The sequence below is a fragment of the Rutilus rutilus genome (assembly GCF_951802725.1).
Source record: "Rutilus rutilus genome assembly, chromosome: 4".
In the NCBI taxonomy this organism is placed as follows: Eukaryota; Metazoa; Chordata; class Actinopteri; order Cypriniformes; family Leuciscidae; genus Rutilus; species Rutilus rutilus.
The window spans coordinates 3565453-3580200 of record NC_140212.1 but is presented as its reverse complement, the minus strand read 5'-3'; the positions used below and the strand labels follow the sequence as shown (position 1 = coordinate 3580200).

Below are 14748 nucleotides of genomic sequence, written 5' to 3'. Positions count from 1 at the left end.
GTAGCATTTCTTTCAAAATGACCAAAGAGTTTCAATATTTTTCCTATTTAAAACTAGGCGCTGCGTCATATCACTACGCCTGCTGCACCCATGTTACGGCCGCACAGTTCCTTGATTATTACGCCGGAATGAGAGTAGTTCCTAGCCATATAGGCTTAGAAAATCGCAACTTTTCATTTTCCGTCGATCTTAGTACACGGTTTAACTACAGAAGAGTCAAGTTTTAAATAGGAAAAATATTGAAACTCTTTGGTCATTTTGAAAGAAATGCTACTGGACTCGTCTGAATCAATGATCTATGCTAAGCTATGCTAAAAGTGGTACCGTCAGACCCGGAGTTCGGCTGAATGGATTCTAAAACGGTAAAACTCATCTGTTTAACTCTGGGGGAGTTGTAAAATGAGCATATTTCCGAAAAAAGTGGAGTATCCCTTTAAAGACGGAGATGGGTTGAGTATCCAAAAACTGTACTAAAGTAGGCTACTTGATGAAATATTTACTCAAGTAAAAGTTATTATCTCTGTAAGACAATATTAATCATTAGACAATGTCAAAATAAAGAGAACCTGCGGAGTTTTGCGTTCAGGCATGTAAACGGATGAACTGTCTGACACACCCGAAGGAGAAAGTGAGAACGGTTCACAGACAGTGCTCGCCTCGCGCTCATGACCGCTGATATCTGAACTCAAACCACGATCAGCTGCACATGATCGCATATGCTCTCCAAAGTGTAATCAAATGTATATTTCTGCAGGCGCATTTAAACTGCTGGTTGTCATATTTAATGTAAACATTAAGTTATAGCCTATGTCCAAAAACTGGTAATGTCATACTTTGTAGTAGTGATATGCGTAATGATCTGTTTGTAAAATGTATTGCCTGTATGAAATGAAATCGCATGTAGCTGTACCTACCTGTGGAATCGTTCACATGAATGATGCTGACATGCATACGCAGATGTCCAACTGATGAAGAGATGAGCTGGCAAACAATACGACTGTATGTCTTCCACTTCATCCAATGCTCATGATGTTCTTTAATTCCCGCTCAAGGCGATTCAGTGCGTGCAGGGAACTGAACAAATCATTCAAACTGATTCGCGAATCAATTTACAGTTTTGCAAAATAGTCTTGAACGGAATCGACTCTAAAGAGTGATTCATTACTGAATGGGGCATCGCTCCAAAAGAGACTGCGCGCGCTTGTTATTAACTACACATTTCTTAACGTGTATGTATTGCATTAAAATAAAGTAACGAGAGTCTCTCTTTTTTTTATATATATATTTTTTATTAGAAATGTAGGCTACTCGAGTTAAAATAAAAGTACCCACATTTAAATCTACTCTTAAAAGTGCAAATGTTTATTTGTATTGTATTGTATTGTATTATTGTATAACACTGTTATTTTACAGATGATTACAATCAAAAATAAAAACAGAAATTTTAATAATTCAGTTTTTGAATAAATACAGCATAAATTTTCAATGAAATACATAAAAAATACCGTATTGATTAACAGTAGAAAAGTTCCAAACTTTACAAAATGGATACATCTTGTTGTATAATACATTGTTGTATATATAGACAGACTTTTACAGTGGTTAGTAAAAACTAAGATTGAAAGTAGAAAACAAATGAAGACTGAGAGCTCTGAGACTGAAATACAAGAAGTTTTCAACAGAAAAACGTATAAAATGCAGGTTAGAGATAAGGGAGTCAGGCACAGCCCGAACTGAAAATCTTTTTAACGAACTGAAAATCTTAAAAAATCGTAAAAAATGTCTGAATAAGGTTACATGGAGATTAACCATTAAAAAAGCTAAAAAGAATAATACAAGGTATTATAAAAATTAGTTTGATCCTTGCTATAAAAAAAAAAAAATTAACAATAAAACTATTAATAAGATAAAGAAAAGCTTCTAAAGCTTCAGACGAGCACATGACTGTTTATGGTCTGGGTTACAGTGGATTAAATGCAATGAATATCTGGAAGACATTAAACAAAGTAACTTGCTGGTATATAATGTATGGCAGTAGGCATTGAATTTGGGCCATGGACCTTTGGTGATTTAGCAATTAAAGGCACAATTAAAGGAGCAAAGTTGTACAAAGAAATTAAAATTGGAAACAGCTGGGTATTTCTAGCATCGTATATATGGTCATAACATAGTGAAATAAACACGAATGACACAAAGCAAGTGGTTGAGACATGGGAGAAAGCTAGAGAGACTGAAATCTTGCTTTGTAGACGGCAAAAATGTTCCAGCCAGAGTGAGAACTGGTTACAGTTGCTAAAAGCTATTTATAGTATAGCAAAATAATGCACATCACAATAAGTAATCTCACAAAAAGGGGAGAATGTGGTTAAACGTGTAGTGTTATGAGCTGTTTCCTGAAGGGGGAGACAACAGGAGTAATTATTTAACAACAGGAGTATACCGTAACTCAGTGGTTCCCAATTCCAGTCCTCGGGACCCCTTGCTCTGCACATTTTGTATGTCTCCCTTATTTAACACACCTGAACCAGATCATCAGCTCATTAGGAGAGACTCTATGAACTGAACTGAGTGTGTCAGATAAGAGAGACATACAAAATGTGCAGTGCAAGGGGTCCCGAGGACTGGAATTGGGAACCACTGCCGTAACTGATGCGTCATTAAACCCCTAACACCTAGAAGCCCAGGGCTGACTACACCTCTGACTCAAAGCATGATTATTGTATTTTACACTTTAATAATAAAGTTTTATTTACCTTTGCATTTGTGTTTATTATAAAAAGAAAATAAATTCAAACTGATTACAAAAACTGCCAAGGCTTGATATATGTGACCCTGGACCACAAAACCAGTCACATGGGTAAATGTTTTGAAATTGAGATTAAATAAGCTGAATCAATAAGCTTTCCATTGATCTATGGTTTGTTAGGATACACTCTAAAAAATAAAACATTGGGTCAACAAAAAAAAATATGTTAGGGACTGTTCGTTTTTTATTTAAGGGGCCACCGGAGGAGTTTTGAGATCTGTAGTCAAAAAAGACATGACCCTCCCTTCGCCAGCAATACATTTTTCTATGACCCTCCAAGATGATTGTGAAAAAAGGCATGACCCTCCCCGATAATTTATTGATTAGCCTACTTCTGTACTGGTTTGTGCTTGGCAAAGATGTTCAGATAGCCATTGTTTTTCATATTACTAGGGCTGTAACGATTAGACCAAACCTACGATTCGATTCGTATCACGATTTTTGATTTTAGATTTGAAAAAAAAAATCATGCTTTCGGTGCTGATGCGGTGTGACTCGTTCAACATGTGGGTGGCGCTGCCAACAAAGCATCTAAAAGCTGTCACAAAGAACCAGCAAAAGTAATGATTATTAATAGGCCTATGTCAAATATAGCAAGGAGACATTTTAATTGTTTATTAATAAACAAGTGTTTTCTGTGTCGACTGCAAAGATGAAGTTGACGATGCGTCGCAATCTTCTCAGAACGCACCAGAGAGAAATGCACATTTCATAAGCAGAAAGCAGTCTGTTTTCCTTCGTTTTGAATTGTTCTGTTTAAAAGTAGACATTTAAAGCTTTCTATATATTTCTCAGGTCTGTGAGGCAAGTAGCCTACCTTACGCTAAGTTTCAGTTCATTTATGAGACAAGAGTCCAGTTCACTCTCCCGCGCCTCCGTGTCATGATTATCTATTTTCTACTATATTTACTTCTTATTTATTTAATCCAGACAATTGGTTGATGAAACATTGATTAAAATTAAGATACAATTAATAAAAAAAACGAAATTCACTTTAAAGAAAGGCTTTGTGCTTTCTGTTTGAGGTCTCTGTGAAATTTTTAAAGTCGCTTTCAGAGCAGTCATGTCCGTAACGGAGAACTGTCACGCCCATAACATTATTTTTATTTATTTTTTTTACATAAATGCCAACACGAAAAATAAAATAAAAATAATATTTTATGTTCTGTGGAGGCTGTGGAGGTTCTTCATCCGGTGGGTATATATCTTTTGGTTTGCACAGTGTAATTCATAGAATTACTAAAAAATATTTTGCCACCTAAAAGTTAAAGATTTTTTGTGTCACGTCACATGTGTATTTCCCTCATATATTAAATATAAAACGCATGTGTAGACTGATATTTATCTAATGTCTTGACTCCTTTCTTAAGGGAGTATGGATATATTAACAGACGTTTCAAAATATTGGTATTAAATGCATTTTCGGAGAATTTATATTTCAAGTTTTGACTGCAAATGCCACGTCCATAACGCTGGAATTGCCCAATTTTAATGAATTTATCCTCAACTAGTTTTTGTGGTAGCCTAGGTCTACGTATTTTATTCTGTTAACTTAAATAATACTAATAGTAATTTAAAGATGTGGTAGCCCTACATCTTACACATCGTGGAAACAAAATAAGAATCGAAACTAAAATATGGTAGTATCGTGCTACAGCGCACATTCTATCAGCTGCAGTTCTGGCGCCTCAGTCCCAATACTGTAAAACTCGACGTACATTCACATCACATGTTAACTGTCAAACAGCACCAAACTGGATTTTTGTTGGGTCAGACCCATCTGATATCGATGGGGGGCTGATAACGCGAGATCAACATGGAGCTAAATGGAAAAAAAATAGCACCAAACAAGACACTTTGAAATGTTGCTGTTTTAATGAATATAAAAGTTGGGTGACCCTCCCCCTAGACTAAAAAAAGTTGGATGACCCTCCCCTCAACAAAGAATAAAAAGACATGACCCTCCCCTATTTTCCTCCGGTGGCCCTTTACATAAATACCGAACGGTCCCTTAACGTTTTCCACTAGAATTTTTATGTTAAGACTACTGGCAGAATTACATTAATTCAAAGCGATGTTTTGAGTATGGTGAATTACTTTTTTTGGGCCACAATAAAACGCATTTCTAAGTAACATGAACTTAATAATTTTCAACATGAATGCAAGTAATTAAGTTGATCCAACATAATGTTTTAAGTTAGGTGAAGCAGTTTTTTGGCCACAATAAAACACATTTCTAAGTAACATGAACTTAATAATTAAGTTGATCTCTGCAAGAGTTAAGTTGAGCCCTTTTGATTTGATTTGATTTGAAGTTGATTACTCTTTTAAACATACATGTAACATTCATCTTTTAATATATTTCCCTTTCAAAACATTTAAATGAACTGTATTACCATGTCCTTTCTAATACAATGTAAAGCATATATTTTCTTAGAAATCAACCTGTGTACTTATCACTTCAAATCAAACATTCAATTGAAATGAATGGTCACTACACTGTCATTGGACAGGCGCGCACACACTGTTAACGATATCATTGGCTGTAGAGTGTGACAATCTGTCAATAAAAATCAGCCAACACTTTTTTGTTCTCCTCCGATCTACATTGATCTCATAAATTGCCTCTGTGAAGTTTGAACACAGAAAACATTTCATCACTGGATAGGTTTCGTTCGTCAGCTGAATGTGCGGAACGCTTTTCAGAGAAGATAAGGCAACGTTATTTTAGTACAATTCACACCCAGCGGTAACTCAGGGAGAAAAAAAAATCTCTGAATGCTTAACGTGAAACTTCGGACTTCCGACCTATTACCATCGTGTCAATTCTCTATTGATTTTGATCGTAATATCAATTTTGATTAACGTTAACATGCGCGAGGGAGGGAGGGAGAGCAAGACAGTTTGAAGACTGTGAGAATGCGCGAGCGCGGCCGGAGGAGGGTCTCTCTCTCTCTCTCTCTCTCTCTCTCTCTCTCAGTAACATGCGCGGGCGCCTGTCAACAATAAAAACGAAATTTGGAAAACTAAAACGGAATTCATAGGGCCCTACATAACTCCGACTTGTTTTGAGCAAAGTATCTGAACAAATAGTATAACGTTAGCTATACTCAATCAGTCAGTGACAGGCTACAGCTACTAGCTAACTTTACCTCGGCACACAGACTAACGTATACTATCAACACTGCTCAAATTTCAGAGTAAGGACTTCCAGATTTCGGTATTCGGTTACAGTAGGCTATCACCAACAGAATCCTGAGCGAATGCGAATATGTGTAAGCATAAAATTACTTACGCTTCAGCGAGTTTCAGCTGTGGCCACACTCCTCTGGCCAAAACATGCACAAGGAAACTGTGGACCGTTTACACGTCATCAAATTGTTTTTTACATTAACAGAACTTAAAATTAAATTAATTTTTGATTAACTGAAAATGTTAAACTCTGACAAGTCATGATAGTATATTGAATCAATAGGCATAATTTGTGTGTCATCCCAGCTCAATAAAATAACAATTACAAGTAAAAAGTCTAACAGCATCTCAGAACTTGATTTTTTATTTCACAACAATATATTTATTTAAGTAATGACTAAAGGTCCTCTGAATTAGTTTTTAGAGTGTAGGACAATTTGGACTATTTGAAAATCTGGAATTTGAGGGTGCAAAATAATCGATATATTGAGAAAATCGCCTTTAAAGTTAATTTATGTTCGTGATTGTGCTGCATTCACTAAAAAGAAAAATCGATTGTTTTTGACTGTAAAATGCCGGCGGACACAGGTTCAGTGAGTTCATTTTAGTAAACTCTGTGCACACAAACAATGTTCTCAATGCTGGATGTGTAGAGCCCCTGGTGACACTTCCAACAAAGCTTCATGATGTGTTGAGCCTTCTTAGTATTTAAAAAATGCTATATCATAGACGTGCCCCAAGCACTCCAAAAGGCAATTTGACCGAAAAATGAAAATACGGTCAAACTTGAAAGTGGGGTTTTTTCTAATCAGAAACACGATCTAAATTTGATTATCATTTGAAATTGGAGTCAGATTAAGCGTGGAGCTAAAGTAATATTGAAACTAAATTCTAATAAATTAAGTGAACTTCACTGGAGTGCTGAAAAGACATACACACATTATTCCTTCGCCCACCATCGGATTCCGTCGTTGGGCCAATGGGTGGTCCTTACAACTGTATGGTAGTAGGCACTGAATTTGGGCCATGGACCTTTGGTGATTTAGCAAGTAAAGGCACAATTAAAGGAACAAAGGTGTACAAAGAAAGTAGAATTGGAAACAGCTGGGTATTTCTAGCTTCGTATATATGGTCATAACATAGTGAAATAAATACGAATGACACAAAGCAAGTGGTTGAGACATGGGAGAAAGCTAGAGAGCCTGAAATCTTGCTTTGTAGACGGCAAAAATGTTCCAGCGAGAGTGAGAACTGGTTACAGTTGCTAAAAGCTATTTATAGTATAGCAAAAGAATCCACATCACAATAAGTAATGTGGTTAAACGTGTAGTGTTATGAGCTGTTTCCTGAAGGGGCAGACAACAGCAATTTATTAGGGTAATCCGTAATCATAATCCAAGTCAGGCAAAAGGTCAAAATCCAACAAAGGCAGTCCAGAAAACACGAAACAATACAGGCATGGAAACATGGAAATGCGGACATCAAACAAGGACTCCATGACAAACACTGAAACAGACAGGGTATATATACACAGATACAAACAAGGTGACGGGAAACAGCTGTGTGTAATGATCAATGAGTGACAGAACAGGATGATAGGAAATGTAGTTAAATGAGTGAATGACACCGTGGAAGAAGAGGACCTCTAGTAGTTACCCAGAGAAACCCAAACCAGACACTGTGACATAACCCCCCCTCTACGGAGCGGCTACCAGACGCTCCAAGACACAACTACAAAACAAAAGTCCAGGAGGGAGGTGGAACGGTGGAGGATCAGGGGGAGGGATGGGGGGCCAGGTCCATGAAGGGGAACAGGAACAGGGGGTGATGGCTTAGCCGGTGGCCAGGGTGAAACAGACAGTCCATCGGGCGGCCAGGGCGAAGCAGACGACCCATCGGGCGGCCAGGGCGGAGACTTCCCCTCGGGCGGCCAGGTCCGGAGACACAGGCTCGGCGGTGGCCATCTTGTCCGGAGACACAGGCTCGGCGGTGGCCATCTTGTCCGGAGACACAGGCTCGGCGGTGGCCATCTTGTCCGGAGACATAGGCTCGGCGGCGGCGGCCATCTTGTCCGGAGACACTGGCTTGACGGCGGCCATCTTGTCCGGAGACACTGGCTTGACGGCGGCCATCTTGTCCGGAGACACTGGCTCGGCGGCGGCCATCTTGTCCGGAGACATAGGCTCGGCGGCGGCGGCCATCTTGTCCGGAGACACTGGCTTGACGGCGGCCATCTTGTCCGGAGACACTGGCTTGACGGCGGCCATCTTGTCCGGAGACACTGGAGGGGGCCGCACACCGGACGCGCAGCTCAGCGCCGCGCCACGTCTAGGACAACTCTCACCTGAAAATCCGATAACATCAGCAATTTTCTGATTTCTGTAAATAAATATAAAACTAAATGTATATTGCAGCACAGGGTGAAGTCCATATATACATTAACTACGGTTTGAGACACATAAATGTAAACTTGCTCTGATATTCAAAGTATCCCGTATCTCTCTGACATGATGTCATGTGAAGAGAATGAAACACACACACACATTGTGTTTTCATGTTTTATGGGGACTCTCCATAGACATGATGATTTTTATACTGTACAAACTGTATATTCTCTAAATATTATATATAGTATATTCGTCCTAAACCTATCTTATTAATAATTCACGCCAAAAACTTGATTCCCACATCCGTAGACAATTTCACATGCATGAAACCACATGCACGTAAATACACGTGCCTTTAGCCCCGTGTGAAACAACGAATTTACTGAAACAGAAAGCTAGAAAGAATTGTTATCAGTGGAAAATTGCAGAGACAGTAAATTGAGCTGTATGAGGCCTTTATATCTCTCAATGCACACTTCATTAAAGGTTTCAGAGAAAACTGTTATATTTTACAGATTTGATCCTAATTTGAATGAAGATATTGTTCTCTTACGAGAGGTTCTCTCGTATTGCGTAAGCTAGCTTACGCTGCGGGAAAGTCTCCTTTCACGAGATACTGAAGCCAAAAATTATCCTAATTTTTTAAACTTTGTCAACGCAGTGCGGCAGCCTGCAGACCTAGGGCAAGCGAGTCGCGTGCCCATTGGCTGCTCTGCGGCAACTGCAGCAGCCTATGGCTGAGCCTTGCGCGTGACGTCACGTCCAATGAGCGCGCTTGGCGCGCTTAGTGCGTCACAGCCCGTCATTAGGGGTGTGGCTTAGAGTATATAAGCAAGGAACAGAGGCTGCTTCGCTGATTTCTGTCTCTTCAGCGAAGCTCTTCGCATCGCTGATCTCCGAGGAAGCCGCCGTTGAATCCAGCGACCAGCACGCCGAGGATCTCAGCCTGAGGACGCCGGCCGCTCGCCGCCTTCAGCCTTCCCTGCCTGCTGCGCCATCCGGCCTTATATCCTTTTCTGCTCTGTTTTGTGTGTGTGTGTGTGTCCGCCGCGACACACTTGCATCTAAAAGAGCGCGAGGCGTTGTTTCAAATGCCTCGCACATCCTGTGGCTCGTGCAGAGCCTCGCTCAGCGACGGAGACCGCCACGTGCTGTGCGCTCTCTGCCTGGGTTTTGACCACGCTGTTCGCGCTCTCTCCGAGGGCGGCTGCGAACAGTGTGAAGATTTACCGATGTCGACCCTACGGGCTCGACTCGCTAAATTCGAAGACACTCCATCTTCTCCGGCCGCTTCTTCCGGGCCACGAAAGAAAAAACGTCGCTCTCTAAGGCCGCCGGAACTGGACGCTACAGCTGAGCGCTCGCCGGAACCTCTCCCGCGAGCCTCGCTCTCTCCTTCCCCCCCACCCTTCTCCGACGCGCAGCGGCCGGCCACTGCCCGCACTGCCGTCGCCCTGGGGGATGATGCAGATGATGCCGCTGACAGCTGCTCTCTGCTCGCGTCTGACAGCGAGGAGTGGTCGGGCTCTCACCGCTCCGCCCCCTCTACTCTGGAGTCTTCTCGAACCCGCGCTAGTGTTGACGCAGAGCTTCTCCGCCTCCTCACTTTAGCGGTCGAGAGAATGGGACTGGATTGGTCTCCACCTAAGGAGCCGGAGGCCAATCGCCTTGACGGGTTTTTTCTGCCTAGCCGCCGCCCTGCGCCTGCCTCTAGGTCAGCACCCTTCCTGCCTGAGCTCCACGCCGAGCTCTCTAAGTCCTGGAACGCTCCGTTCTCCACCAGACTCCGCTCGCCAGTCTCCTCGGCTCTCTCCCAGGTGGACGGAGCCGCCGAGAACGGCTATAATGGCATCCCCGCCGTTGAGGATGCTGTGGCAACGCACCTTTGCCCGCCGTCTGCTAGATGGCGCTCAAAGTCTGCCCTGCCGTCTAAAGCCTGCAGGACCACCTCAGCTCTCGCCGGCCGCGCTTTCGCCGCCTCCGGCCAGGCTGCTTCCGCCCTGCACTCAATGGCTATTCTTCAGATCCTTCAAGCCGACCTCCTCCGTGAACTGGACGAGAAGGGCTCGGATCAGTCTGCCTTTACCGATCTCCGCAGCGCTACGGATCTCGCGCTGCGCGCTACCAAGACCGCTGCTCAAGCCATCGGCAGATCCATGGCCGCGCTCACCGTCATCGACAGACATCTATGGTTGACGCTCGCGGACATGAGTGAGTCAGAGCGCGCTGTGTTTCTGAACGCACCACTCTCGCCCACCGGCCTCTTTGGCCCTGCGGTCAGCGGAATTGTGGATCGGTTCTCTGAGGTACAGAAGGCGTCGCAGGCGATGGACCTCTTCCTGCCCCGCCGTTCGAGCTCAGCCACAGGCCGCCCTCAAACTCAGCCTCCTGTGCGCAGCTCTAACCAGCGCTCTTCCAGGCCCCCCAACGCTTCGCAGCGGCGCCAGGGCAATCGCCCCAGGTCGCGCTCGACCAGCCGTCACAGACCGCCGCCCCCACGGGGCCCGCGGTCCAAGATCGCGTTGAAGCCCGAGCCCGCGAAGTCCTCCTAGCATCCGCAAGGAGGAAAAGATGGTTGAGTCCCGCTACGGCCGGACCGCCATCAAAACGCACAGCTCTGTCAGTCCCCTATGTTCAGGCTACTGCAGCAGCACACACCGCAGCCAACGAGCCAGTAATTACACTCGCTCGCCTGCACACAAACGCCGTTTTCACGGCGACCCAGATAAATCTCAAAAAGAGTATAAGTGCTTTAAGTGTAGAAAATGTGCCCACACCCATGTGCTCACTGCTTCACACAAGTGCAATCCCCATGGTAACGCGCCCAGAGCGCTCTCTCATAAAGCGGCCTCACACCGCTCGAGCACTAAATGTAGTAAAAGTGCCCACACTTCCGTGCTCACAACTACTCGCTGCTCGCTCTGTCACTCAGTTACCTCAAATTGCTACGGCTCAAGCCGCAGGGGTTTTAAGTGTAGAAAAAGTGCCCACTCCCATGTGCTCACTGCCTCACACAGACCAGGTTCCCATGGCAACGCGTCCAGAGCGCTATCTCTTAAAGCGGAAACTTTCCGCTCGAGCATCAAGTGTAGGAAATGTGCCCACAGCCCTGTGCTCACACCTGCCCACTGCCCGCTCTGCCAGACAGGTTGCAAACCTCATAAAGCCCCCAAACACTGGCCGTGTCATAAGTGCATATCCCGCGCCAGCTCACGAGCACGCGCGCCCACTTTCAGACACCATAATCCCCACGCCGCCCTCGCGCCTGGGTTGTTTGACAGCAGTTCACGCTCCATCGTCCAAGATCGAGCTACTAAATTCTGCACAGTCGGCCAGCCCTGTTCTTCTGCCCTCGTGTCCGAGCATCGGCGGCGCGCGCGCCGCCCCGTCTTCTCTGATACAGGTTCCCCATCCCGCGCAACGCGGCGATCTGAACCCAGAGACCATTCGACCCCTAGCTATGCATGCAAAAGCATGGGAGGCTATTCAGGGCGCGTCAGAATGGGTGCTCAACACCATAAGACACGGTTATTCGCTCCAATTTGCTCGTCGCCCTCCGCGCTTTCTAGCGCAGACGGAAACGAAAGTGAGTTTGGAAACAGCACATCTGCTTCAAGCAGAGATAACAAAGCTGCTGCGAAAAGGGGCCATAGAACAGGTGCATCCTTCTCTGAGCGAGTCAGGCTTTTACAGCCGTTACTTCCTCGTTCCCAAGAAGGACGGAGCATTAAGACCTATTTTAGATCTGAGACATCTGAACAAAGCCCTCATGAGACGGCCGTTCAGGATGATTACAACCAGACAGATCCTCGCGCAAATTCGCCCAGGAGACTGGTTTATCTCTCTCGATCTGAAGGACGCTTACTTCCAGATCCAGATAACTCCCCGTCACAGGCCATTTTTGAGATTCGCCTTCGACGGTCGAGCTTATCAATACACAGTCCTGCCGTTCGGCCTGTCTTTAGCACCCCGTACATTTACGAAATGCATGGACACGGCTCTCGCTCCCCTGAGGAGTCAGGGAATGCGAATCCTGAACTACTTGGACGATTGGCTCGTTCTAGCGCAGTCAGAGACAGAACTTGTGTCTCACAGAACAGCGCTACTCGACCACCTGGAGGTTTTGGGTCTAGCGGTCAACTGGACAAAGAGCTCGCTCTCGCCCCGGCAGTCGATTTCCTTTCTCGGAATAGAACTGGACTCGGTGGCGATGACGGCCAGATTGACGGAGCAGCGCGCGCGCCGCATCCAGCGCCTCGCTGCATCCTTCAAAGAAGGCAACCGGGTTCCCCTGAAGGCATTTCAGCGCATTCTGGGGCATATGGCCTCAGCTGCAGCAGTGCTTCAGTTGGGTTTACTGCGCATGCGCCCGCTTCAACGCTGGCTGAGAACGCGCGTATCCCATCGAGCCTGGGCGACCGGCGGCTCGCTAATCAGAGTGACTCAGGTCTGTGTCTCAGCCCTGCAGCCCTGGCTAGCAGCCGAATGGTATCACACGGGAGTGAATATGGGAGTGGTCTCACACCGGAAAGTTGTCTCTACAGACGCGTCCAACCTAGGTTGGGGAGCGCTCTTCGAAGGCAGACCGGTCTTTGGCCACTGGTCAGACCAGGAGAATCTCCTACACATAAACTGTCTAGAGATGCTCGCGGTCGAGAAAGCGCTCATGCACTTCCTCCCTTTCCTCCGTGGTCACCATGTTCTAGTCCGCACGGACAACACTTCAGTAGTGGCCTATGTGAACCGCCAGGGCGGTGTCAGATCAAAGCAACTCTGCGCCCTGACGGAACGCCTCCTCGTATGGGCTCAGCACTCTCTGCGCTCTCTGAGAGCATCGCATGTGCCTGGCCATCTGAACGAGGGCCCCGACAGACTGTCCAGGGACAACGTTCCCCCTGGGGAGTGGTCTCTACACCCTCAAACAGTCCAGTCGCTGTGGCGCCGCTTTGGCAGAGCGAAAGTCGACCTCTTTGCGTCAATAGACAACGCACACTGCCCAGCGTTCTTTTCAAAGAGCGAGGACGCGCTGGCCCAGTCTTGGCCCAGCGGCCCGCTATATGCGTTTCCGCCAGTCTCTCTGCTGCCTCAGGTCATCGAGAGAGTCAGGAAAGCGCGCCACACAGTGCTCCTCATAGCCCCGTTCTGGGAGAACCAAGCTTGGTTCCCGGAACTCATACAATTGGCAGACTCAGCCCCCTGGCCGATTCCGGTGCGGAGAGACCTTCTCTCTCAAGCCCGCGGCTCGATTTGGCATCCCCACCCAGAGCACTGGTCTCTGCATGCGTGGAGCCTCAACAACTACATGCTGATCTACCAGAAGGGGTGATGAACACGATCATACAATCTAGAGCCCCCTCCACGAGGCGGCTCTACACGTCTAAATGGTCTGTGTTTAACAAATGGTGCACTACCAAAGGGCTCAATCCACAGACATGTGGGGTCTCACAAGTATTGTGTTTCCTTCAAGAGCTACTGGACGCGGGCAGGTCCCCCTCCACGCTCAAAGTCTATGTCGCGGCCATTTCAGCGCTCTCTGTGTCAGAGCCGGGCCGCGCATTAGGAAGGAACGAGTTGGTCATCCGCTTCCTTAGAGGAGCGAGGAGGATGAACCCCCCGCGACCCCCTTCGGTTCCTATGTGGGATCTTTCACTGGTCTTAGACGCACTGAAAGCACATCCCTTTGAACCTTTAGAAACTGTGGATATGAAATACCTCACGCTCAAAACCGTTTTTCTGATAGCACTGTCTTCAGTAAAACGTGTGGGAGACCTTCACGCGTTATCCACTAACGCTGCGTGCCTCGAGTTCGGACCTAATGACTCTAAAGTTATTCTCAGACCGAGGCATGGGTACGTCCCAAAAATTTTGGGCACTCCCTTCAGAGCGCAGGTCATTTCCCTTTCAGCCCTGCCGATTACTGGCTGCGAGGCAGATAGTCACCTCCTCTGCCCAGTTAGGGCGCTGAGAAGCTATATTTCGCGCTCCGCCGCCTTCAGGCGTTCAGAGCAGCTTTTTGTTTCGTTTGGTGGGCGCACCAAGGGTCTCGCCGCCTCGAAGCACACTCTGTCCAGATGGATAGTCGATGCTATCGCAGCTGCTTACGCATCTAAAAACCTGCAGTGCCCCTTGGGCATTCGGGCACACTCCACCAGAGGCATGGCCTCATCGTGGGCGTGGTCCAGTGGGATTCCCATTCATGACATTTGTGCAGCGGCGGGCTGGGCCTCCCCCTCCACATTTGTTAGGTTTTACAACCTGGATGTTCCCGCTTTGCAGGCCAAAGTGCTATCAGTCTAAGTCTCGCGTAAGCCAGCCCACTGTCTGTGCGCGGGCTACGCTGCTGATTTAGCTCTACTGGTTGAG

General features: G+C 46.0%; 2 protein-coding genes across 3 annotated transcripts in view; one reads left to right on the top strand and one right to left on the bottom strand.

Annotated features, from left to right (window-relative positions):
* The window catches only part of cmah (cytidine monophospho-N-acetylneuraminic acid hydroxylase), a 49944-nt gene that overhangs the window by 850 nt on the left and 34346 nt on the right, over positions 1-14748 (top strand). The gene's annotated exons all lie outside the window — the stretch shown is intronic.
* LOC311289364 (uncharacterized protein) overlaps positions 1-14748 on the bottom strand; it is a 38862-nt gene that overhangs the window by 13304 nt on the left and 10810 nt on the right. Inside the window, exon 1 of one of the 2 annotated variants that reach the window (XM_084407315.1) lies at positions 915-1103. The exons of the other annotated variant lie outside the window; for it this stretch is intronic. Coding sequence (XP_084263441.1) covers positions 915-1017 — 103 coding nt within the window. The 5' untranslated portion in view covers positions 1018-1103. Of the gene's footprint in view, positions 1-914; positions 1104-14748 lie in introns of those variants that run through there. 2 annotated transcript variants of the gene reach the window in all.